Source organism: Amphiprion ocellaris, chromosome 2 (assembly GCF_022539595.1).
Source record: "Amphiprion ocellaris isolate individual 3 ecotype Okinawa chromosome 2, ASM2253959v1, whole genome shotgun sequence".
NCBI classification, from domain to species: domain Eukaryota; kingdom Metazoa; phylum Chordata; class Actinopteri; family Pomacentridae; genus Amphiprion; species Amphiprion ocellaris.
Window position 1 is genome coordinate 24,956,615 of NC_072767.1, and position 27,926 is coordinate 24,984,540.

Here is a 27,926-nt window from a genome sequence, read left to right on the forward strand (position 1 = left end):
ATGGTGATGCATCGAGATCTCCCGCAGGCAAAAATTGGATGCTCCAAACTCAGCTTGATTGATGCATTGACCAGGTTGTGCCTGCCTGTCATCAGGATGTGTCCTTACCCTCGTTTAAAAATGAAGCAACAAAAACACACTCTTAGCTGTAAAAGGGTAGGGATGTACTTCTAAAAGGTTTTTTTGTGTTAGCTAGATCCACATCGACACGCGGTTTTCTTATCAAAGAATCTGCTGCATCTATCAGCCTTGAAATTTATAGGATTTTACCTGCCTTTTCATTTTTCTCGGTACATCTTTTGTGAAACAGTTCAATTGGTACGCTGAGAATGTTGTTCTCACTGTTTCCATTGAGGCAACAGGATTAAATTATGGCCTGAAGGCGAATGGACAGCTTGCACATTCAGTGGATGCCACAATGGATTGGAATGAAAAATAGCTCTTTTTCTGTGACCAAAAGTGCAGCCTTTATGCATCCAAGGGCATGGCATTCTTGGGCTCTGGGTACTAGCCGTGCAGTTTTGTGAACATGAAATATCTTCTTTTATGTATCATTTTTTTCATTATGCTCCCTCTGTCTCTCTTTCCGCTTTCCTCCAGTGGTTTTCCTTGATAGTCTCGTCTGGCCTGGGTTGCTCTCTTTATGTACAAGTGTGTGTGTGTTTGTGTCTTTGAATAAGTTTGTCTTAATAAAGGCTTTGTTTCCACATTTGTAGGTATTTATGTCCATTGCATGAGTTCATGAATGCATGGACTTTGTTTTTTTTAGATATATTTGTGTGCTCTGTGGGTGTTTGTTGGCACTAAATCATATATTTATATATTATGTTTCGGTGTCTAAGAATGCACACTGAACACAGGCACTTGAGATTTTCTATTTCAATACAGCTGTGTGGAACCTTGAGCTTGAGCCTTTGATGGCTTAGTGCAGCCTAGAATGAGGAGCAGAACTATTGTAGACGAAACAAATGCAGGCTGAGGCTTACAGAGGTGGCCCAGTTTGGAGAAGTTGTCTACTTCTCTCAGCACTTTTCACTACAGTCTACTTCAGCTTTGTGTAGCTGGGATAGAGTACAAATCAACCCGTATATGTCGCTCCACTCATTACTTTTGATCTTTGTTTTTTTGTTGTTTTTTTTTTTTTTTTTAAGGTAAGAGAGAAAACAACAGTAACAACTTTGTCCTCCTCTTCTTTCTCTTTCTCTCTCTCTTTCTTTCTTTGTCTGTGTTTGCAGGGCCTGTTCATCTTTCTGATATATGGGGTGTACAACACAGAGGTAAGTCTGCATTGTGTCTCAAGGCTGTCGGAGTGAATGAGAGAAATGACAAGTTTCTGATGGGCTCCTTGCTTAAAAGCTGTGTGGGTGGGGTGTGACAGTACGAGTGTGTATGTGTGTGAGTGTGTGTCTGTGGAGGGGGTGAGGGATGGGAAGGAGGGGAGGGGACATCGTTTCCACGCGAGCGTCCCACTGCCCTTCATGCTTGGACTAACTTATATGCATCCGAGTCCGACCATTTAACACTGACACGCTGCGATTCTCAGCCACTCATTCCTCACCCACATTGGCTAATATTTCACTGCCTCTTTAAGTTTTTAAACTCACGGCCCTCCATTTAGCATCCTGACAAAGCTGCTGGCCAGGGCTTTGCACGGCCCTAGGCAGTAACCACAGTAGGACAAAAAAAGAAAAACAATATGCAACCAACAAAATGCAATGAAGGAGTGAGGAAATATCATATTGAGATGCTGCATTATTACCATTTAGATACAGTATAGCCGTGTGGGGGTGGAGGGAGGGTGAGTGTCAAGACAGAGCGGTACAATTTAATGGATGAGACTCAAGTCATGAAAATCACTCTTGGTCAAATGTGGTTCTTCTGTGTAAATGAGGTTAACTTTGGATGTGCATAGGCAATACTGCATTTGAGTGCCTTCTTAAAATGCACAACGTTTTCTGAACTTGCGGTCTATTTCTCATTTTTAGACATGTTCCATTCCAACTTGGAGAGAAAAAGTTAAAATCTGAAAGGGATCTGCCTTAGGCCACCATTAAGAGTTTAATATATGATTTAATTTCAAAATCACTGAAATGTTTGACAAGAAATGTAACGTTATTGCAAGAGCTAAAGCTAAATATGTGTACATGTTCAGAGATTTTGTCATGGCAAACAGAAAATAAAGAGTGACTATTGATATCACATTAAATAAATAAATGTAAATACAATATAACAAGAAAAAAAATAACAAGCCGTTCTGTAGCTGCAATGAACCACAGTTGTCTAGTCCTCAGTTCTGATGAATACAAACATACCACATCTTCTCATTTGCCCTTTGTTGAGTTGACTGAATATACAATGTCAGTGCCATCATATACAAGCAGCTTTTCTGAAAAGCTGGGTAAATTATAACTACCTCATCTCTTCTTAATGGTCAGTATTACATTAGCCCCCTCTCTTTTTTCTTTTCTATTTGTTTTCCTGTCCTCCCACTCTTTTCATTGTCACCTATGCAATCCATCTGACCATCTAAGAGGATATCTCATGTAACCTTTGCATGCCCTGTCTTTTCTTTAGTTCCAGTTTTCTCTTTGCTTTTGTCATTCATGTCTTCTCCAGAACATGAAGAGCTGTCCCTGAGTCACAGGCAATGCACCGACAATGCAAAGCCAGGGAAGGCTGACCCTTCACGCTGTAAAATGCATCAACTCTGCATTCTTAAGTGGCTTTTTTAGAGCTTGAGAATTCATTTTCTTACACTCACGCTTCCCTTGACCCTGAGGTCTTCACAGTTTGTGAGCAGCTTGTGTACATGTTCCCGTTTTCAAAAGGACCACACTTCTGTGTTAAGATTTTGTGGAAAAACGTAATCTTGCCATTATGCACTCCTACATATATTTTTTCTTTCTCTGAGCCTTCATTACCTGTCAGTGGGGCTCCTTTAGTTTTGTGTCACCCTGCTTGCTTATTTTGTGTTGTATCTGCATCTGTATCTGCTCTCCAAAGTGTGACAGAAAATATTTGCTTAATAGAAAAATCACAGAAACGCTGAATGAGAGTAATCAAAAGTTGTTTTGTTTCTCCCCTGTAATCAGAGTAGTGATGAGAGGCCAAAGTGAGACAGGGAGATTCTTGTTCAGCCTTTATTCTTTCAAAATAACCAGACTTACTAACTAGGACTGATAACATCCCCTTTGTCTTCATTCGGTCCCTCACAGAAAGAGAAAGGTTCTAATAGTCAGGATATAGAATGCAATTTCATTTCGTTTCATTTTAAGCTGCGTTCCTGCTGTGTGTGTTGTCAGTTGATGTAGCTCTTGGCAGCTGTGCCAAACAGATTGAAGCTGCTCTGTGTAAGAACTTTGCAAAGTTGTTAGTTGTTAACCTGGTATAACAAATGAACCCTTAACAAGAAAATTTTACTTTGATGTGCTAAAGTCAGGTGGTGAATTAACTAGTGCCTGAAAGTCAGAACATACTCCATTTATGAGGCTGGTTTCCAGGCTGAATAATTACAAGTATGGTATGGAAGAGAGACTGTGTCTCCTGCTATTACACTCAAAATGCAGCGTTTTAATTGCTAATTACCTGACAGTAGCTTTCCATTATTCATTGCAATTAGCTTTTCCTTGGTGGTCACCTTGTAATCCCACGCTTTGATGACCTTTTATTTCCATCAGCGCCAAGGATGTCGGCAGGTGTTGTCGGGCGCACTGCTTTCATATGGTAATCGCTTAACGCCCATTTACATGGGGAACCATGCTTTGCATCATTTTGAAACCTTGAGTGTGCGCAAAACCCCTTAAACACATAACGATCATCTAAAACAATGCCCTTCCCCTCATTGTCAAATGATTAATTAAGTTGTGTCATGTAATTGCCTCAGCACGCCGGCTGCTTTTGATATCAGTGAAATCCCCAAGTCTTATTTTCCCCATTAAATAATGTTAAGATGGTGTCTCTCCGACGTCTGCACTTGTTGAAGGCCTTCTTAGGATCTTGTCAGAAATAAGAGACGGGTTTTAGAAACATGATGCTGGCACTGTTGATTCAGCCCTGTCACAAGGCTTGGGCTCTCTTCATTATGTAGCCCTTCAGCAGTAGCATGTATGCAAAACAACCTCTGTATACACATGCTGTCTCTGAGACAGTGTGTGTGTGTTCAGTGTGGCTTCATAATTTATAACACGCCGTGACTTAATGAAGCCATAAGCCATAATGCATATTCACTAACGTAGTGGGCCGGGCTGGGATGGGCTGTAGTGATGAGTGCCCAGCTGATACAAATTTACAGTTGTTGCTGACAATGTGCACAAACGCACGCACTCACACACACAAACAAACCTCATGAAGGCCGGAGGCTTTTCATACAAGACTTCAGCCGACGTTACTAATCTACTGACAACCTGAGTAATTCTTGCTGTTCTGCATTTTTTTTTTCTTACTTGTTTTTCATTTAAATTTTTTTGTATTCTTGTTTAGAGTAACAACTGACTGGAAATAAAAATAGCATGAAGATGTTACATTATCAAATTAATATACACATGGATGTATATGTATTTTAAAACAAACCCAAAGATTTGATTATATTTTATATATATATACTAATTTACGTTTGCAAATCTAGGATCAAATGATCAGCAAAAGTCAGCTATACTATACAGTTGCAAAAATACATTTTTGAAAGTGAATGTTTTTAAGTAACTGTTTTTTATTTTTATTTTATTTTCCTTTTATTTTGGAGATATATTTTTTTCAGAGGTTAATGCAAAGTATAAAATAATTAACTTTTGTGATCTATGATGGACTATCCTGAATTATTGTCTTGTATGACATGATATTAATTGCACAATATTCCATGAAAAAATATCTTTGTTATTAATCACAAATAATTTGATAGTTTAGACTGCAAAATACAATTACTAATTTAAAAGACAATAAATGCATGAAAAATATAATTACCCATCATCCAATTTCTGCAAGCAAAGATTTTGGATTAGCTTTAAATTTCTCAGTATTACAAAAGATTGTCAGTTATTAGATCATTACACAGAAAATATTTATTAAGAAAATAAACAAGTAAATTGCAAGTTCAATTGAGGTTAGATCACAAATGTACAGTGGGATTTTATTCATGTATTATGTATACCTCTAACATCTATGTAATCCTTGTCTGGTATTGTGTGTGTTAAATGAAGGTGTGCAGTGCACTGTTTCATCTGGAGTGTAAAAATGTAATCTGTTCTGCTAGGGCGGTCCCTTCTCCTCCAATAGCTCCATTTGTTGGTCCCGGCGCTCTGTGTTGACAGATGATAGCTTGAAGTCGTCTCCTTAGTTTGCCAGCTCTATGTGTCACTTTCAAGTCCCATTAGCCACTGGGATGTACTGGAACGCCCTCACTCACACACACATACTGTCCCAACCACTGCCTGTCAGCATCTGCAAACTAACCCTAAAAATATGCTAGTTCCCTTCCACATTTTATTCTCTTTTCAAAAAGGTAAATTTTTATACTTTGCATACCTGCAGGTGTTTGCTGTGAAAGACATTTTGTTTGAATTCATTAGAAGTTGTTTCACTGGCTGCTGTAACAGATATACCTATCTTTTTCTTTTCTAATCTCTCTTTGTTTCTTTCAGGTTCGGAGCACGGTCAACAGGATCAAGGAGAGGAGAAAAGCACTTAATTTTTCAGTAAGTAATCCTCCATTTTTCTGCGAACAAGTGTGTATGCAGGTCCATATGCCTCTGTGTGTGTATATGTGTGTGTCTCTGAAAAACACTGTGACAGACTCAATTTTCCTTACAGCTTTTGCTTCTTGTAGAAAAAAAATGACTGCTCCAGCAATGCCAATGAAAGCTGGCCACAAAGCAGCACTGTACATCTGCTAGCCTCTCACTAGTCGACAGTCCATGTTAGATGCCCTTATACATCAAATATAGACCCTCCATAATAGCTGCCCCCCAACTCCCCCACTCCCCCGACCGCAGCACCTTCATCCCAGCAATGTCAAGCTCCGTGGTGGGTTACAAGTTTCTAATCCAGGACAAGCCGTCCCCTGACATTAAAGTGTCAGGCCAGTATTTATACCATGTTGGACACTGCTGTTTGGCTGAAACTGTAGCATGCTGGGTGTGTGTGTGTGTTTGTGTGCAAATGTGACTCTGTATTGTGTGTCTAGAAAGGTTATAGCCTACGCAAAGCATTTGAAAAGTAGTTAGAAGTCTCCAGCACACACAAACAGGCACATACTACACACACACACAATTATATACCTCAATACCGTGACAAACATTCACTCTTATCATTCCACACTCTTTTTAACTGACCATCTCCCGAGTGCACACATAGTCACGTGCACACACACAAAATGCCTCTTGTCCCTTATGAGCGATGGCATTAACTCCAGTCTTCTTCCCGGGTTGTTGTGTCACACTTTATGGCTGGCAACACTTTGTCCTGTCCCGCCCCCCCTCTGCACCCTGACCCACGCATATGCTTTATAATACCCCCCACCTCCACGAAGCCATTTCTGAACAGGAGATTGATTTTTAAAATTTCAGTGTGTCCCCACTTCCTTTTGACCTCCCACCCACCTACGCAACCACCTACGCAACCACCTCAAAGATGGACACTGTAAGGATGGGAAGAAATAAAATAAATAAACAGATAAATTAATGTGTGCGTGCGTGTGTCTGTGTTGGGGTTGGAGGGGACCCTTGCCACCAGGTGCAATCTGATATATTGTCTGCTCACGTTATCAGTGAGGGCCCCCCCATCTACTGTCATTTTTACTGCTTCCTCTCCCCTCTTGTGGTGGCAATTTTCCAATCTTGCCGGGTTCCGCTACCAGAATGCGCTTTTTAGCCATCACTGCCGCCTGACGGTTTTTAGCTAATGCTGTTTTGTGCCATAAATCCTGCTTGAAATACTGTATCTACCTGTTCTTTGGTTAGATAGGAGACATTTGGCTCTAGATGACCGCACATGCCCCTATATATCCCCTTGTTGTAAAACATAGGATTGGGTATGGTGCCTTGCCGGGTGAGGGATAAAGAGGCTTTGGCGGTGTTACTGCATATGGGGTCATTTGAAGACGAATGGCACTTGTCGGAGATAAAGGGGTTTATATGTTGTATTGTTTGTGAGTGAAGATTTAACCCAATGGGATAATTCACTGCAACTTCAATTTAAGGACTGAAAGTGGTTATTTAAATGAAAAAAACCATTTGAAGCTTTTATTGTCTCCTTTATTTCTTTATCGTCAGCATGACAAATCGCCAGTACTAAGCAATGTTAAGGCTATAGCCACCCTAGACTTGGCCTGTCGGATATGCTATCTTCTCTGCAGATTTTCCACCAGACTAATCAGTCAGTCAATTACTGTATCTTAACAGTATACACTGTTTAAATAACTGTTTTTATAACTTGGGAAAATCATGGAAATAATTTAAAATTAGTGTGAACATTTGAACTATTTATTGCCCTTGGTATAGTAATGTGACATGTATGACCTTGACAACCTCTTATATAAATTCCACCAAACCTAATCACATGCTGTGTCCTCTTTAATTCCACACTACTGTTGACCTCTTTAGCCCTCTTCCGTGTTGTGGCCCTCTACATGGGTGTGGCTCTTACACACAGTTTTTTTTTTTTTTTTTTTTTAAACCCCAGAGGGATATGATTTTATACACGCGCGCACACACAAACACACACACCTACACAGAGCCACTTTAGGCAGTGTTGCCTGCCTGCTTGATACCATGTACCTCTTGACCCACCCTGACCTGTCTCTTGTGCACATACAGCCAGATTGCTTTGTGAAATAAAGCTGTCAGTTGCAGGACCCAAATAAAAAACAACCCCCCCTCAGTGCTCCATGCCCCTGACACCACTGAATTATAGATATAAATTGGAAGCGGATTAGTTTTTTTGATCTTAATTCAAGTTTTGACAAGATATAGGAAGCTACATGTAGGAGCTGGTTTTGAATCAGTCTGCCAGAAAAAAATTAATAGGACGGGCATTTGATTTTTGCTGGTGGACAGTCGAGACTTAATGTTTCTTTTTTGTCTTTGTCGGGTGCCACGAAAATAGCTGTAGAATGCCTGTACATTGTTAGGCTTGCTCGATAAAAGACATAAAATCCCATTTCTTTTTGTTGCTGGAACTGCTGGTAGGAGTGATTTACAGTGACATGTAGCTGTGCATGTATTTGTCTCTTTCCACTTGTGAATGTGTCATATGCACTGAAGCTGGACATCAACAATACACAAAGCGAGAATAGCAGGCTCTGAGTGTTTGCCATATGAGGCATTCCTGCCTGATAGCAGTACAGTATGAAATATAAGAGGCCCTGGAGCCTGTTGAAGCCCTCCCAGTCTGTTTGAGAGCTGTGCAAACAAATCGTTTTGTGTGATTGCCGTTTATTTTGGTCTTGCTGGAAGATGTGTGTGCCTGTGTGAAACAAGGAATTCTCTGAGGTAAACTCATACATCAGCTGCTCAGACTAGGTGCTTAAAATATGGGAACGAAGATATAGTAGTCAATAATAGACATGCTTTTTTTGAATGTTTATTGCTATTTGTGACTTTTGATAATCAAAGAAAACACCACCATTGATCCTTGATGTTTACCTTTGGACAATTTAATGAGCTGTGTTTAATGCCAACACAATTCATGCTTGTTTTCTATCACAATAAAAACCTTTTCAAACATATAAAAGTGGAAACTGGAATCGATATAGAAGACAAACTCATAAGACTGATAACCATACTAATTAGCATCTCCAATGATTTAGGAACCCCTTTGACATTAACAGATGACATTCCCTTCTCATTTCTTATAGAATTGTGCCAGTTCCCGACCATCCAGCTCAGTTACCAACTCTCGCCCTGTCAGTTTTCCACTGGGAACAACCGCAAGCCAGGAGGAGGAGGCCTACGCCTGCAGCAGCACACCTGGGCAGGGGACGGAAGAGGAGAGTACCAGAGGTAAGCTGTCACACCACTGCTATACAACCAAACCTGACTTTTTGAAAGCATATTTTACCTCACAGGAAACAAGATTGCCTTTTGGACACACTGCTTTCATTGACACTGATAAGTGCGACTTTTGACCGTAGTTCTTAAAGATATAATTTTAGATTTTGTAGCCATTCACAGCATCTTTGATAGTCTGTAAAATATTGCACAGGTTTTCCAGTCCATCAAAAACCCATGGAGATTGAAAAGAGCAATGGCCCTAAAACCGTTAACCAGGGTTATCGTGGAATTTTGTTTTGAGATTTTACTTTTCTTTTTGCTGAAAGCAACTGGCAGCTGGAATTAGGGCCAAGTTCAGGCAAGGGTGAGAGTACATTGTCATGTTTGAAACACTCTGATTGCCCCGCAGCGTTGTGGGCTTTTGAATTCCCCCCACCCCCTGGGATCAGATCATGTTGGTTACCATGTTCTTACTGAATGCAAAAATGTTGTAAATATAATATAGCCAGATAACCGACAAGTGAAAGTAAATTGATCTCTTAACAGCTTACCTGACAACAAGCTGTGCTTTTTATCAAATTTACAATTTAACGCTCCGCCTCTAGCAGGATTGTTTTCTCAGTGAGATCAAAACATATTGACAATGGTGCACAAGATCACAAAATTCATGATTTTGTATCAACCTTGATTTTGATGTCACTGTTCCATTCAGTATGGTTTGGGTACAGCAGAGAAACAAATGCAAAAAAAATATGTTCTTTTTCATTTGGTTTTAAGTCCCTACTTGGCCATAATACTTACTTACTGTACCAGTTAAGTGACTCAAAATCTGCATACCGTGAATAAAAAAGACTGAGCTATTCACTCTCAAGCATAAAATAAACAAATAAAAAAACATCCTTTAATCCAAGTACAGCATATCCATAATGAACTTGAATTAACTATTAAAGCCAGCAGTGCAAATTCAGCCATAGAAACATATTAAGTAAATCTGCTTCTTTTTTCTGCAAACAAGGAGAACAAAGCAATTTAAAAAACTTTCTCGGCGTTATCACTGGACAAATGTGACTGGGGGGTTTATGCATGAAGGTCAGTTAACTGAACCGTACAGGGTGAGAAAGGAAGTCACAGATTCTGACCGCGTAGGAAGTCTGAACTCATGTTTAACGTGGCGTGTGAGTTACCACATTGTATATGTTTAATAAAATTAGCACAGAGTCTCTCCGGCTTGCAAGGCTAACCCTGCTAGCATACTATAACTAATGGACAATGACTGGTGCACTGCCAAAATGTTCCAGGTGGAGCTCTAAAATTCACATTCTGGGAGTGTATTGACGTAAATACACTTCTGAGTGTGTTAGTTTGCCTCATGGCTTGGACTGAACCAAGGAAATTTGCTACTGACACCTGACTCCTGATGAATACATGTACCGTTACACCCCTAAACATTACTTGTTTGTCTAGGGTGAGATGCTTCTTAGTTTATTTTGCCTGCAAAATGTGTCAGATTAGTGATTTTATCAGCTTAACAGTGCTTTTAACGCTGCTTAATATGTTTGTCTGTGTATCTGCATGTGCAAGTATGAACGTTTGTTTAGTACTATTTAGTCTTTTTTATGTTTCTGTGCATGAAAATGAACAGAATACACAATGTGGCATATGTATTGTTAGTATGCTGTTGTATGCTACCTGCATCACCAGTGAATATTAGACGTAAACCTCAGTAAGTTTTTCTGATGATGCTATTAACTTTTTATTTAGCAGTTAAGAGAAGCCTAAATATCAATATTGTGTTTCATTATCATGTAACTTTAACAATTTTTGACCACAATAAATGAATCAACAATTTACAAATTGGTCACCATATATTGTATTGTTTCCCCTTAACTTCTGATTCAGAAGCTACAGATTGGAAGCCTGTGTTTATTTGCAATATTTTCAGATATTAGGTTATTATAGTTTTTGCAGAATATAATGAATAATTTGATTCAAAAGAAAAATGGATTGATCAATGGATTAGAAATGGCTGTCTTTATAAGTAAATATAATAGCTCGTCACAATATTGCTTGATGAAATGATTACTGAAGACTGCTGACCTTACTTCTCCAAAAGCACAACCAATCCACTATAATTTAAAAAGAACAAGAAAGGCCACCTATTGTGTGATATTTTCAATGTGAATGAGAGATTAAATTTGAATATATCGGAATAAGTGGAATATTTTCACAGTTTTGTACCTTCTTTCTTAAAGTACCTTATCTTGTCAAGAGGGCAGCACCTGTGGCCTTGCTCTTTGAAAATTTCAGTTCATCAAGCCAACTTTGACTGTGAAGGATTTTTATTTTCACTTAACCGTTTAGCACCTCAAATGCAGTTAAGCCTTTTCACTATTTTTTTTCTACATGGCCCTCTTGAGAGCTTAAGTGTGGCATGTGTGACCGGGTGGGTGGCAGAGTAGGCACGCAGCCCCTATTTTATCCAAAAATCTGCTGTGTGATTGAAGATGCCCTCTTGATCACTGGAATTCTAATTACACCCTCTCCTCATATTTTAGTGTTCATACTTCATAAACATTTTTTGTTCAAGTCATTTGCCCAAATTCCTTTCTTGGCTTTGTATAAATGTCTTTATAAGGACTTTTATTTGATACACCTCGCTAAAACCTGCAGTAAATGGCATCTTTATTACCTTTACTTTGTTCATTTAATTTCATGATAATTTTGAAAGCTGTTGTTAGTTGGCAGTTTAGTCAGTTATATTTTATTATATGTTTTTAGGATTTTGTCTACACTCATAAAATGAATCAGTGGTCAAAATATTAGAAGCACTGCAGCTCAGTATGATCACAAAGTCGAATCAAGTCTAAGCTACATATGCAGTTATAGGTTTTTGCACATTAAATGATTTCATTTAAATACAAAAAAGGCATTTAATTAAAAGAAGTCAACATTTACATTTCCAAGAATTTCCAGAATTTCTAAGGATTTAGCCAAGAGTCTAAACTCTAACTGTTTGAACACATGGATCATCGATGTAGGAAGGACAAGGCTTATATGATAAGAAGAACACCATTCCAACAATTAAGCATTCACTGTTTTGGGAGTGTTCTGTTGCTGTGGGAACTGATAAACTTGACCGTGTGCCTGACATCCTTTGTTGTCCAAAATATCAAGCTGTGTTGGATGTAAAAATTGACATTTAATCATTTGGACTTCTCGGTAAGACAACAATCCCAAGTATATGTCCAAGTCAACCAAATCTTGGTTTGGGAGTTGTTCCTAGAATGCCCTTGAGTGGACTTTTTAGTTCCTGGCTTTGAAACACATTAGGAAGTCTTTGGTAGAATTTTCAGGAAGCAATGGCAGCACAAAAACTGAAGAATCTCACTGAGCTGGAAGCATTTGCAGATGGTAAACAGGCTTCCAAAATAGTTGTTAAAACTTTGAGAGTAACTTCCAGAAACATTGTTAGGGGTTATAGTGGTCAAAGGATTCCATTATTAATGGCTAACTTGGGAAATTTTAAATTTGCTAATGCCTTTTGGGAGAACATTTTTTCCCCACTTTTACTACTTTAAGGAAAAAATCAATCAAATATGCATAAGCTTCCTTTGACAATTTGCATTTTATTAGCTATATACAGATGAGGGACAAATTTAAGCACCCTTAACCTATACAGTAATGGGAGTTGCTCTGTTGTGCTATGGGTAGCATATTGCTGTCATGGCTTGTGTTCACTTGTCCTCTTAGAGGGTAAAGTCACTACAAATCAAGATTTTCAGATTCGATGATCTTCACAGTCACCAAATCTCCACCTAACTGAACACCTATGAGACATTTCGGAGTTTGTGTTAGAGAGTGTTCTCCACCGTCATCAACAAAACACCAAATGTGGGGATATATTTTGGAAGAATGATGTTCCATCCCTCAAGTAGAGTTCCACAGACTTGTTGAATCAATGCCAAGGCCAGTTCGAGCTATTCTGGCTGAATGTACTGTCCCAACACCTAGTACACCTAATGTTGGCTTTTGCTCTAATATGTCACCCCTCTGTATGTCATAATTAAATTTCATTCACACAACTAGAGCGTCTTTCAGGTGAAGGAGTTTGAATAATTTTGATTGCAGCAATATGTAATTATGTTCCCCGACTGTTCCCCCACTGCCATATCTGCAAGGCATTAAGTGTAGTGGCTGGCCTGTGGGTTGAAATCAGACATCTGAAATCTCCTGTTTAACTCTAACACTAACCAGACACCCTGAGTTCAGTCTAGTTGCCTGACCCGTGCTGCATTCAGCAGGATTGAGGCTTACTTCACAGTGGAAATCACTGGAGATACCAGTTTCAAAGAAAGGTAACAAAATAGGGAGAGGTCGATCCCTGGTTTCATTCTGTCCTTTAAACTCGCTCTTAGAATCACTTGTTGTATTTCCCCAGCTGATGCAACATTCACAGAATTAATGAATTTTTAACTTGGGTTTGGTCATTAAATTCAGAGAAAAAAGGACTGAAATGTTTATAGTCTCTATTTTGTATATATAAAACTCTCCTATAATGATGTAACTGTGATACCAATAGAAAATGTTTAAATCAGTAGTAGTGCAATCAAACAAATTTGTATTTTACCTTATATTATTGTGTATTTTCTCGCTTTTCTGGCAAACAAATCACACTCAAAATACAGGTGTAGCAAACCTGTAACCATAAAAGTACTGATGTTGGGGTCTCAACCAGATAATTACTGGATGATAATGATTTACAATATTATCATATATGTATTATTAACATGATAACAGTATTTCCTTTATTAAATATAATCAGTGCTGGCGTGTCGCCACCAAAAGTGAGAACACAGTAAGGAAGCTTCTTTTTTGGCTTTTTCCCTTTTAATTAATTCATTATTTGTTTGTTTATTGTGACGGATAATGTCAGTTTAACAATTTGAGTGAATGGCTGAATCTCTGAAAAATGCACATGAATATTACAATATCTTGGTTTGCCGCGCTTTTTCCTGTAATGACAGTTTGCATCTGACCTGGCGTGGATTCCACAGGTTTGCACATCCTATTAAACCATGTTATCCCATATAATCTGGCAGTGTTCCAGAGAGCTTCTTGTGCTGTTGTGTATGCTTGGCTTTCTAAATATTTAAGTGCTCCCGCTGTAGTTTGAGTATAAATGTAATCTCTAAGATCTCTAAGATGTCTTTATTCTGTGATGAAGATGCTTCTTTAACCCGTTTAATCCCAAATTTTTGTGCCTACAGTGCAATAAGACAAATCGAAAATAAGCAGCCAAAATCTTTTTGATATAACACAACTGAGGGCTGCACAGTGGCGTAGTGGTTAGCACTTTCGCCTTGCAGTGAGAAGGTCCCTGGTTCCCGTCCCGGCTTTCCCGGGATCTTTCTGCATGGAGTTTGCATGTTCTCCCTGTGCATGCGTGGGTTTTCTCCGGGTACTCCGGCTTCCTCCCACAGTCCAAAAATATGCTGAGGTTAATTGATTACTCTAAATTGCCCGTAGGTGTGAATGTGTGAGTGCTTGTTTGTCTTTGTATGTGGCCCTGCGACAGACTGGCGACCTGTCTAGGGTGTCCCCTGCCTTCGCCCGAGTCAGCTGGGATAGGCTCCAGCCCCCCCCCGCAACCCTAGTGAGGATTAAGCGGTGTATAGATAATGGATGGATGGATGGATAACACAACTGAAGAAATAATTGTGAGATGATATTTAACCCAATTTATTTCTCCAATTTGCTCCTCACACAGTGCTACAGCATTAAAATGCAATCAGCTTTGTGTGAAAAACAATACTTTTGTAATAATATTGCCTTTATTTGCCTTTATTCCACACATGGTCCAATGCATTTATTTATTTAACCTTTATTTTACCAGCTAAGTTAGTTGAGAACTGGTTCTCATTTACAGTAACAACCTCACTATAAAGCACAAACAACAAACAAATGGACCGATTTTTTTTCCTAACAATAACCACAGCATCTGCTAAGTGATATTGGTATCTTGTATGTACAAGGTCACCCCCTTTCTTGGTAGTTGTGCATGTGTGGGTGTAGGCGAGGCGTTGTGTGTGCTTTTGATACCTTTATGCTTTTTCCATCTATCTGTCTTTTCAAGTTGCTTGGCACAAATGTCCGTAGCAGAGAGTGGGTTATGTTCAGGGTACATGTTGAGAAACTTGAACAGCACATATTTGATGTGAGCACAAGAGAAGGACAAGTGCATAATGAAGGAATGAAAGAGGAATAGAAGGTGAAGTGTGGAGGGATTTGAATTTAAAGGGTTGTATGGGTGTTTGTGTTTGTGCGTGAGTGTTGCATTTCTGATGAGAAGGCCCCACATAATGGCTGAGTTGAAGGTTGTGAGCCCTTTTAAACCATAATAATATGCTAGGTCACCACTGTTACCTCACATCCTTCTCTTGCTTTGTTAATGTCTTTTTCTCAACAAGCAAAAGCGGCCCAGCAGTTATCTTTCTTTTATGGTTTATGTGTCTGTTTAATTTCCAATTTGTGTCAAGATTACTTATCCCTAATGTATTTTTTACGATGAAACTGTTTCTAATTGATAGGAGTGCAATAATTTCATAGTAGACGCTTTTTGTGATTTTAATTAAAATTTTCAGCACATGTTTCAGTGATCGATACATATACAGGTAACAGGCAGATGGATTGGTCAGCTGGTTTTCTTGGTCTGCACCCCATATTTTTCACCTGTTTTCCAGGTGACTATAATGAAGAAAAGGTATTGTGCAGTGTCACATGGCCCTCATGAGTTCATCGTAGAAAAACCTGATCTCTGGTGTCATTTCCAGTTTAAATAACCCAGTTTGTAGGAACCATGTGCCTGCACATTGCTGACATCTGACACCCTTCCCCTTCTTCTTTTCCTAACATGTGTTCCTCAGCATCCCTTGCAATTAGGGGCCTTAGATAGAAAGTACTCTGGCGGTGTATTGCATGCGTCTTCCGCAGATTACACACAGATCCTCGTTGACACCACCATGGGGTTGACTCCCTCTTACTTACCTCCACCCACACACCATCACTTGTCACGCATGTTTAGCCCAGTTCATTGACATGCAACAGGATCCCCTGCTCCAAAAATACAAAAAAAAAAGAAATATTCCCTTGTGGAATGACAGCATGTTTGCAGCAATTTTATCTGAGTGCTTGCTGTTGAATCTTTTTTCCTGTTACCAAGTTCACTTCTGTAGTCTATTGGCTCTGTGTGCCAGCGGGTTGTGCAGTACTGACAAAGTCATATACTATAGTATTTTTTAATAAATTGCTTCAGTATCACTCCATGTGAGGGGAACAGTGAATGCTTTAGCAATAACTGTCAGTGTTGTCGGAAAAGATGTATGCACAAAAATGTAAGAGATATAAAATATTCTGCTGAGACAGTATGATAAGCAGACAATTTGTCACTCAACTCCACGCCATCTTTACTAGCAGGACAGTACAATGTACTCTACCAGCCAAAAGTTTGGACACACCTTCTCATTTGATGGTTTTTCTTGATTTTTGTGAGTAGTTCATTGTGGATTCTCTCTGCGGGCATCAAAACTATGAATGAACACATATGGAATTATGTAGTTAAGAACAAAGTGTGTAATAAGTCAAAACATGTTTTATATTTTATATTCTTCAAAATAGCCACCCTTTGCTTTGATTACTGCTGTACACACTCATGGCATTCTCTCTATGAGCTTCATGAGGTCGTCACCTGAAATAGTTTTCACTTCACAGGTGTGCCTTGTCAAGGTTAATTTGTGGAATTTCTTAATGGGGTTGGGACCAGTAGTTGTGTGAAATCTGGTTGGTACACAGTTGACAGCCATATTTGACAACTGTTAGAATCCATATGATGGCAAGAACCAATCAGCTAAATAAAGAGAAACAACGGTCCATCATTACTTTAAGAACTGAAGGTCAGTCAGTCTGGAAAATTGCAAAAACATTGAATGTATCCACAAGTACAGTTGCAAAAATCATCAAGCGCTACGATGAAACAGGCTCCCATGAGGACTGCTCCAGGAAACGAAGATCAAGAGTCACCTCTGTTGCTGAGGATAAGTCCATCCAAGTCATCAGCCTCAGAAATCACAAGTTAACAGCACCTCAGATTAGAGCCCAGATAAATGCCACACAGAGTTCTAGTAGCAGATACATCTCTACATCAACTGTTCAGAGGAGACTGCCTGAATCAGGCCTTTATGGTCAAATAGCTGCTAAGAAACCACTACTAAGGAAAAGCAACAAGCAGAAGAGATTTGTTTGGGCCAAGAAACACAAAGAATGGACATTAGACCAGTGGGAATCTGTGCTTTGGTTTGATGAGTCCAAATTTGAGATCTTTAGTTCCACTTGCTGTGTCTTTGTGTGACACAGAAAAGGTGAACAGATGGTCTCTACATGCATGGTTCCCACCGTGAAGCATGGAGGAGGAGGTGTGATGGTGTGGGCGTGCTTTGCTGGTGACGCTGTTGGGAATTTATTCAATATTGAAGGCACGCTGAACCAGTGTGGCTACCACAGCATCCTGCAGTGACATCTCATCCCATCCGGTTGCGATTAGTTGGACCATCATTTATTTTTCAACAGGACAATGACCCCAAACACACCTCCAGGTTGTGTAAGGACTATTTGACCAAGAAGGAAAGTGATGGAGTGCTGCGTCAGATGACCTGGCCTTTACAGTCACCTGACCTAAACCCAGATGAGATGGTTTGGGATGAGATGGACCACAGAGTGAAGGCAAAAGAGCCAACAGGTGATCAGCATCTCTGGGAACTCCTGGGACTGTTGGAAAAAAGTTTCAGGTGACTACCTCATGAAGCTATCAAGAGAATGCCAAGAGTGTTCACAGCAGTAATCAAAGCAAAGGTGGCTATTTTGAAGTATCTATAATATAAAACATGTTTTGACTTATTTCACACTTTTTTTTTGTTTACTACATAATTCCATAAGTGTTCATTTATAGTTTTGATGTCTTCAGTGAGAATCTACAATGTAAATAGTCATAAAAATAAAAAATAAAAAACATCAAATGAGAAAGTGTGCCCAAACTTTTGACTGGTAGTGTAAATACTGTACACTGATGAATGGCAACATGAAAACCACTGACAGTAATATTGATCATCTTGTTTCAAAGCAAAATTCTGCTGGGAAACCTTGGAAACCTTTGGTGCTGGTATTCATGTAGGTGTTGCTTTGGCATGTACCACCCACTTAAACATTGTTGTAGATCAAGCACACCCCTTCATGGCACCAGCACTTCCCAGTAGAACAGTGCACTCCGCCACAACACAAAAATTGCTCAAAGACAGGAAGGAATGCAACAATGAGCCCAAGGTGCTGACCAGGTCTCCAAACTTCCCAGGTCACAATCCGATCAAGTATCCACAGGATGTGCCGGAACCAATCTGTTTCAAGGATCCACAGAGGTCCCATGTCCTGTGATATATTAGGCAAGTGGTTTTAATGTTGTCACTCATCCTTGTATATTACAATACTATGACAAGTAAAACTCTTAATTATGTGTATATCAAATAATAGTGTCACCAAATGCATCAATGTGCTTTGTGGGTGGCAACTTAGAATATAGATAGGCTAGCTATTGTGAGAGTTGAATAGTCATTTACAAACACTTGAAAATCTGACAGATTTGAGTTCAACCAATTTAAAACTGCTGTTAGATGACTGCAACTCAACCCCTCTGTTTCTCTGTCTTTCATGTATGCTTTATTCTCAGTGGGATGAGCATGTGTGGATCTGGTATTGTGGCAAAATACATTATGAATGATTCTAAATATCCTTGATTTGTCTGTGTATCATTGTGTGATTGAACTTGTTAAGTGATAACATCCTTGTCGTATTTGCAGTTTGTACTTACAGTCACTTCTAAGAGAAGTTTCTGTAATGTTATGAGGTAGTATCCAACAGTACTGTTTGGCTTATTACATTCAGAAATAGATCAAATGTGTGTGGTTTGAGGTCTGTTTTGAATCTTACAAGAATTGTTAGCAGATATTTTTCCCCCCAGTGAAAAAAGAAAAAAAATTGATTATGTTTTCTATTACTTTTTCCTTTTTTTTAACAGGACACACGTATTTGGGGACGGCAAACATACTTTAGGAAGAGTAAGAAGAACAATTTGCTCCTCTGGGAACTGACATCACATTGATAATTACCACAGCAGAATCATAGACAGTAGAGGCGAGGTGTGCGTGTCTTTGTGACATAGAGGTATTTGGCCTCTGAACGGCAGCTTGTGTTCAATGTCTCGCTGATGCAAAGTGATGTGTACTAATTCTACATCTGCTCTAACCAAACAGGGCTCGGAAGTTCAGCCAAGTCCCAAAAAAACCCCAACTTCTTCGCAGCTTATCTGCCTGCCCTCTCTCTCTGTGCATGAGTTAAATTGCATTTTCCCTGCATCCTTTTTGCATTTTGAAGTGATGGACAAATAACTGGGTATGACTTGGTGGTTTTGTGTGTGCGTATTTGTTTTTGTGTAGTTTGAGATTTGGCTTGTTAGCTTGGCTGTTTAGAGGATGTGTGGCCCTGAAATGGGCTCTTGTCATGTGGGCTCAAGCTTTGTGGACTTCATTGTAGCCTCGCAGTGTAAATACCCAAACAAACAGGCAGCGGTCAAAATGTGCTATCGGTTTGCCCTGTATTTACATTCCTCTTCCTCTTTTCAACTCGGTTTCTCTCACTCTTATTCTTGCAGCTGATTTGTTAATTTGTGTTTACTCTGCAGCTTTTCTTACTTTTACTCTTCTGCTCCCTCTCTTTGTGTGACCTACTCCCCTCCTATTTCCTTTTATTTGTGAATGATATTTGTAATAGTTGTGGTTCCACGGTTAAATTAGGAAGAGGACCTTGTGACAGGAGTTAAGATTTAAATCGTCAGTTAAATCACTTGTCTGCCGTGACACTGTTCACTTTGAAAAATCTCATTTGAAACATCATTTAAAACACAAACAACTGCATTTCCTCAACTCGTATTACACTCTGGCATTTTATATTCATCACACCCAATGAAACAAATCCAAAGATGAAATATTGAGCCCATTTGGTTGTTCTTAAGTGGCTTTAAGCGCAACTGTTTATGCATATTCGCCCAACCGCTACAAAGCGTACCAGGCTTTACGAATTTGTTTTCCACAGCTGTTCTGCATAACAGCGCTACGCTATCACGCACAGGCGAAAGTCTGGTGAAGGGAATCTATTCATAATTCAAAGAAACAACAAGGCACGAGCTGTGGCGTTGTCAGATATAACAAATTGAGGAGGAAAAGAGTTGAATTTGTATCTGCTTACGGAGGTTGACTACATTATACATACTGCAGGAGCCGCTGAGTGTGGGGTAATAGGATATATGATGGATGGCCAAGCCGCATGGGTTCCCATTCCTCTGGGTTATTCATCTATTTATCTGCTTATTTATTTATTCCTTCACCCAGAGAGACCCTCGCAAACTCAAGATTTGCCTAAGGTGCATAATAGTAACAAAAAAAGCTGTGCATTGGCCAGTATGGAAATGGGGCTTAGCACTCTGAGGCCTGTAAGTCCTCTGTTGAGCATGTGTCAGGTGTACTAATGTCTGTGCTGATGTACATTGGTGGTGTTGGGATTATAAGGGGTCCTGCAGTTTGTTGAATCCTGATAGTTCCTTTTTCAAGCGAACTAGAGAACAAAGCCATGAGTGTCTACCTGTCACTTACCCCACTCATCTCTCCTTCTGTCTAAATAGCAATTTAGTTAATTTTGCAAAAGTTCCACAAAATGTAGAAATCCATGTAATGTTAAATTTTAAATTGTGAGATAACAGGCAGCATAGTCGTGAAATTGAAACCAAACAACATCAAATGAAACTTAAGCATTATATATTTTAAGGCTGATATATTTTAATAGCGTTCAGCCAACCTACAGGGACTCTTGTGACAGAGTTAACATCGCCCACATCTAATTGTCAGCTAAATGCCTTTTATATTTAACCTTGCCACTTCTCTGCTATTAGGGGTGTCATTCAATGACCTGCATGTACCCTGAGATAGGTCACCTCCCCTGGGCCACGCTGTCTCATACTTTACCATTCCCCACCATCCCACGCCACCACCTCCTTCTCCAATGAAGTAGGGTTTCTATGCTATAGCTTAGTAAATATGCATTTTTATAGTGTGGACATTGTATATTGTGTATACTTTTAGTATTGTTTAAAAAAAAAAAAAAAAAACATCAGCCTATATCACAGTGTTTCCATCCTTTCTTCTTGTCCTGCATGTATTTGCCGTGTTTGTACAAGTGCATTTTCATACACAACACACAGACCAATTTTTCAGCAAGCGTCTTAACATAATACTAAAGCATTCACCACTACTTTCATCGTGTAGCTGCCAACAGCACCTCTAAACCAATATCAGCACCTCCACCCCCTCCCACAGAACATTTTTCCATCATCCTCATCTCAACAGCCCATGGCAACGACATAGCCGGCAGCTTACGACAAAGCAAAGTGGGGAAAAGGGAGAGAGGGAGGCAGTAAGGGTGTGGGGGTGGAGGGGGGGTTAGGCCGTAGATCAGGGCAGGGAGGATGGCGGCGCGACCAGGAGGTGACAGGGGAATAACATCCCTTTCTCCTCAATCGACAGGGACCATAACTCCTGCCTCTCCAGGGACAGATTGAGAAAGGCAATAGCCCTAGGGGCTGTGAAGCACGGATGCTTAGGAGAATTGAAAGTTAAAAGAAAAACGCAGTTTGCCGAGCCACTGCCACTGATTGAGCCAACAGCACCGCTCTTAGCCACTGGAATTTTTCTCATCTTTTGTAATTTTAGGCTGGCAATAAGACGGCCCATGTGGCGCACTGTTCATATTGATTATAAAATGGTAAATCTCCAGGGGTTATTGTTGAGTATCTCCCCATTTTTGGAAAGTTCTCTGCACTTGCTGAAGTTGGCAAGAGAATCGGCACAACTGCCCTTTTTAGTGACCCGAAATGTTTGGCTCTATTGGCCTAGATTGTGTTAAAGTGGAAAAGGTTGATGAGATGAAAATTGCTTCCATAGAGATGCACTTTCTCTTTTGGCCTTATTGCTGCCAGTTTTGCAGTGATCTAATGCACTTGGCCAATAATACCCTAGTGTTGCTTTCATACAAGCAGCAATGGAATCTGTAATTCCAGATATTTGTGTTGTGTTGGGTTTCTTGATGTGAGTGTTGTATGAATATACTACAGTCGGAGTTCAGATTTTACTTGTGCATTACCATTATGAATAGTGGACATGAAAAGCCGAAGTTCAAGATGTTTTGGGCAAGCAGGTTCCTTGACAGTTGCAACTTTTTCCAAACTATGATCAGAAGAACATACTCTTACCATTTATACAGGCCACTTTTTGCCAAGGTCCTTTTAGTTTTTATTTTCAATGCTCCTATTTCCACCCTTGTAAAATCATCATAATCCAGATGAGTCCTAAAACATTACTGGTAAGTTGTTAACAAGGTGCATGGTACTATTAGTTTATAGTACTGTATATGACTGGTCAATGTTCAAATCATGATTCTTCTTATTACTATCCACCTCAGTCTCTTCTGCTTGTTTCTAACAATTTTTCTGATACTGCCCCTTTGTCTTAATAACCAGTTATGCCATCTGCATGTTTGGTGTTTCTACCAGCATGCAACCAAGCAAAAGACTAGAACTAGTAAAATGTTAAACACACAATTTGCACTTATTTAACAATTGACACCATAAAAATCAACAGAAATTCTACTTTATATGAGAGATTGCCAAGTCAGGCAATATTTAAATGTGTGCTCATTTCTCATGCAAGTTATGAGAACACTAAAACTGATAAAAATGAAGGTGATAAAACTTTAAGAGGGCCCTATTTCCCAGAATACAGGTGTATTTCTACAGTGCTGGTGTAGTGTAACACATTTTTCTCTGTTTGGTTTAACTTATTGCCACATATGATAAAAAAAAAAAACAGAGAAAGACAATGGGAAATAAATATTGACTATAGGAAAAACTGATGTGTCAGGGAGTGGTAAATTGTGTGGAATAACTCACATTGACCGGCAAATCACATTGTTTATATGCTAAATGATTATACAGTGACTACTCAAGCTGTGTCAGCAAAAACATCACATTTCATCAGTCCCTGTTTCCTGTTTTATATCTTCTTCTTTTCAAAGTCTTTCTCTCACCTTTCTGCTTTCCTTCTTTCTTCCCCCTAAAAAGTCTCACCTGTCTCTGCTCCAGTTACTCTCCTCTCTGTGATTCTTTGTCACTCCTTCTTCTGCTTCCTTCACTCCGCCACAGTCATAATCCTATGTTTGGAGAGGGAGGGCAGGAAAAGGGGGGGAGCAGGCCTGTAGCGACTTTTATAGCCTGATCAATTTTACAGTGGCTTATTGAATAGCTTTTAATGCCCTTCTTTATTTTCAGTTGTAACCCACAGAGTGTCTGCCGCTCCAGGGCTGATGTGATAGCTCGCTGGAGAGAGAGCGAGAGAGACAATAAATTTTAATACATTGTCTCTGGAAAATTACACATGTTTAATCATTGATTTTTATTGCCTCATCATAATAACATTATCCCAGTGAGCGAGGGTAGGCTCATAAAAGAAAAGAGGTTGAATTAGTTATGACATAGTTATGACATTTTAAAGACTGAACTTGTCAAAATGAACTGTTGGCATAGCCAACTTTCTTTGTCTAATATACAGTTTATTGATTGGCATAGCAACTGTTATATCCATGGATAATTTGATGCAGTAACCATTTAATCCTTGTGCTGTTGGAAAAGAGAACCTTCCCCAGCTGCTTTTCTCTTTCTTTTGCCAATAAATCAGTCTGTCTGTTTGTAGAGACTAGATTAAATGTATCTCTAGAGATATGTTTTACTGGCAAAGGAATCAGAAAGGCAAAATATTTGGAGATATCTAGAGGAAATCCCATGTAATGGCAGAAATACTTTTTTTCCAGTCGCTCTTCTACTGAGTTGAAATAGGTTTAAGCTAAAGAGACTTTATGCACATTGTAGCCTTCTTTTGCAGCAAGTTTTCAGTGAACTAAAAATTATTCTACAGCAGAGACTTGAGAGGCAGGGTTTTTAGAAGCCCTTTGTTTTGTTATTAGTCTTTCCAAAATCCGAAAGTATATTCACATAGCGCAGTGTTTTGCAACTGAGTTTGTGCAATTTATTTTAATGTATAAAAATACAAATAGATCTTACATGCATTCCCTACATTGACAGGTTGACCTAAGAACAGTTATTTTCTTTTGTCTTCCCTTAAGTCTTTGTCACACTTTTTAATATACTTTTGAATATCTTAATGTCTAAAAAACATAAAAAGTATCCATAATTTTTGATTGTTGGGTTATGAAGAACAAAATAATTAAGCAATACAGAATTTGATCAGAAATTACAGAAATATATTTCATTTCTTTCATCCTCCCAATGAACCGTAACCACGAAGGCAATCTTTAGTTTGATCTACTTTATCCTCTGTCACATTCACTGTGATTTCACCTCAGCAACTAGAGTGCAAGAAAGGTGAAATTTAAATGTGTGTGCACCAAGATTTATCGACTGCATATAAAAAAAAATATCAGGATCATTAAGTCCAACTCTACTGCCATCAAGCTGATGAAAGCTGGCAAACACACAGACTTCATAATGCCTGGTGTGTGTGCTTGTGTGTGTGTATAAGAGATGTGATAAGGTAGATTGACTTCTAATATAAATGGTAGAGGTGTCTACTGACATCCGTATAGCAGTGCCCTTTGTGTCCCTGTCTGGCAACCTTATTCTGTGTGTGTGTGTGTGTGTGTGTGTGTGTGTGTGTGTGTGTGTGTGTGCGTGTGTGTGTGTGTGTGTGTGTGTGTGTGTGTGTGTGTGTGTGTGTGTGTGTGTTAAAGAGAGGGTATGTGTGATTTCTTGTGTGTGGGCAACCAACCATAAAAGATTTGCACGTCTTTGTGTGTCTTTGTCCATCTTTCTTCTGTTATCTTATGTTTTGCACATTCCAGCATGTGAGTCTATGCGTTTGTGGGGATTCGCATGGCCGAGACACTGACTTTGGGTGACTCAGGGGTGAGTGAGGCAGCAAGGGAGGAGGACCAGCTTAGGTGTGTGCACAAAAATTTCTTCATATATGTTCATCTCTCTCTCTCACACACAAACACACACATACATATATATATACCACACATAAAATGCACACACAAACACGCCGGGGCAGGTTAGCCCTCCTCTACACCAGCACCTGCTCCGCTGAAGGTGAAAGAAGTGCTCACTTGAGCTCATTGAAAAGTAGATGTGACAGTAAATTTTTCAGGCCCTTGTGAGATGGGAGATCTTGTTATAGCAGTCAGGATGGGGGTCAGGGCAGTGGCTGCTTGATGATTGAGGAAAAGAGAAGTAAATTCATTCTGCTTCGGGCACTTTGTCAAGTGCCAGTAGCTTACCGTTGAGAGCCACTCACCCATCACCGTGTTACGGCCCCAGAGGTCACATCCACCACCATAAATCTGCCTCGCCTCCTCGCCTGCTAAACCTATTGCCTTACCCCGACTGAGCACAAGCAGGGAGAGACGCTGCAGCTGCTGCTGCTGCTCCTGCTCATAGTCACTCAAATGAAAAAAAGACAGAGGGGAGAATATAGATTCTACTTTTTGATGCTGCTGATGGTGTAAGAGCAGGACATTCGGTGTGCTGTTACACAGGGGAGGTGTGTGCGTTTGGACGAATGGTTGTGTTGTGTGTTTATGTGAAAAAGGATGGATGGATTATAAGTATGTATATTTATAAGGAGATATATTGTTTTATGGCCTTTGCATTAGAGCCTGCATGTGTGCAAATAGATTTTGTTGTTAGGAGTCACCTATTAATGTGTGTTTAGAGGAGCGCTTTTGCAGTTTGTCTTAAAAAAATTCAAGGCGGTGTGTTTAATTTTTGAGAATGGTTTGAAGTTCTAATTTAAAAACCCAGATGTAACAACAGAATGTTCGCAGGCAGTTGTGCAGAGTCACCACTTTTTGTTGCTCCTAGAAACAAGAAAAAATGACAATCATTTATGCCAACAGTACCCCCAACACATCACTATCCCCCCTTGTCATCCTCAGACACTTTCTCTTCCGACTCAAGTCGTGTCCCCACTGAACCTGCATTCCCTTATCTGCCTCCTTGTCCAGTGATCTGTTTTAAAGATCACCTGACTCACTCTCTTGCTCTGACAACATTAGGTCATACATTAAATGGTGTTTGGGGTACGTGTTGGTTGTACAAAACAAGATTTTTTGCCCTTTGCTGAACCAAAAATACCTTTGGACCTTTAGATTGTAGTTTTTCTTTGGTGTTTGATCTGTCCATATTGTATTTTTCTCAGCACTTATTAACCTGTGCATGCAAGTCTGTCTGTATTGTGGTCTTTGTACTAAAAATGACTATATTTTTCTTCCCAAAGAGCTTCCTCTGAGTGTTAATTAAATGACAACAGATGCACAGGGGAGGGCGATTGTTTGGTAAAAGAAATGCACACCTTCTCCTGTGTAAATGCATGCAAAACATGTAATAAGCCACACAAGGTAAAACGCCACAGGAGAGCGCAAAGAAAGAAGCTGAAAGAAGTGTCGCAGAAGATGGCAGCAGACAAAGAGATGAGAGTGACACAAAGGAAACTAAGCAAAGGGACATGTAATTGAAATAAAAATGTCAAACAAGAGCGGGCAGACAAAGTCTGCATACTACTGAGGTGTTAATATAAATTTTTCTACTTTAAATTTTCAACTGAATAAATTAAAAGAATGTTGAAAACTTAAGCAGTACGGTCAGGGTGTCTTCAGCATTATTGGGGCAGTGGTGGCGCAACGGTTAAGTCTCTGGACTACTGATCAGAAGGTCAGAGATCAAGCCCCGATGTGGCCACTGTTGGGCCCTTGAGCAAGGCCCTTAACCCTTCCTGCTCCAGGGGCGCTGTACTGTGGCTGACCCGTCACTCTGACTCCCCCAATTGGGGAGATATGCGAAAATCAGAATTTCCCCTCGTGGGATTAATAAGGGGTAATAAAAAATAAATAAATTACCCATCCCTTTTGAACAGTATAATTTTGCATAGTGTAATACTATTTTTTCAGCAGCAGCACAGATTTTCACAGCTAAACTTTACAAATCCTGTAGAAATTTGTACCTGTGCTGTAAGTCAGTGCTAGTAAATGGACTATTTTTTTAAAAAACCTGAAACAACTCAAAAGATTGCACAAATGATAGTAATTGATAAAATTAGCATTTGACTCAGCTTTTGAATGTACAATAATTAAGCACTTCCACGTAGGAAAAAGCATATACTGCTGTACCAACCATGGAACCATCGACCACACTAATGCCACATTTATTAAATTGAGCTGTTTTTGATGTAATATAACACTGGTTGTTAAAAGATTTTTTTCATGTGGTTTGGGGTGTGTGAGGTTTTAGCACTGCTAGTATGTTTTCTGGTCCTAATTTGAAGTTTTCTTGTGAAAATTAAGGGATAAAAGATCTACTTTACATACTTTTTGGGGACCAACAAAAAGACAAAATTTGTTCTGTGAAAGATTATGCTATGGTGCAAGATTTAAGAACATCAGGGTTTATGAATCCTTTATAGACAGTTTTCATCAAAAATGTTTCAGACTGTCATGTTTTGGTTGTTTTGTTTAGCCTCCTTCTTTCATGGGGCATCACATAAAAACAGTCACTAACATACACAAAACCTTAGAGGATTCTGTGCTCTGTTTCTAAATTGATAATCGATATATTATTATGAAATTATTGATATTTTTGCCATATGCTAACATTTTTCTAGGATGTGATAGAAGACTGAAGTTAGAAGAAGAAAAAGGGATCTGTGTCTGGTGTGGACGTCTGTG

At 39.4% G+C, this 27,926-nt stretch overlaps 1 protein-coding gene across 3 annotated transcripts in view; it reads left to right on the forward strand.

Moving 5' to 3' along the window:
- Positions 1 to 27,926, forward strand: part of LOC111582318 (adhesion G-protein coupled receptor D2) — a 103,497-nt gene that overhangs the window by 49,882 nt on the left and 25,689 nt on the right. For all 3 annotated transcript variants that reach the window (XM_055015894.1, XM_055015881.1, XM_055015890.1), the window contains exons 21-23: positions 1,236 to 1,277; positions 5,637 to 5,690; positions 8,849 to 8,993. In XM_055015894.1, coding sequence (XP_054871869.1) covers positions 1,236 to 1,277; positions 5,637 to 5,690; positions 8,849 to 8,993 — 241 coding nt within the window. The remainder of the gene's footprint in view (positions 1 to 1,235; positions 1,278 to 5,636; positions 5,691 to 8,848; positions 8,994 to 27,926) is intronic.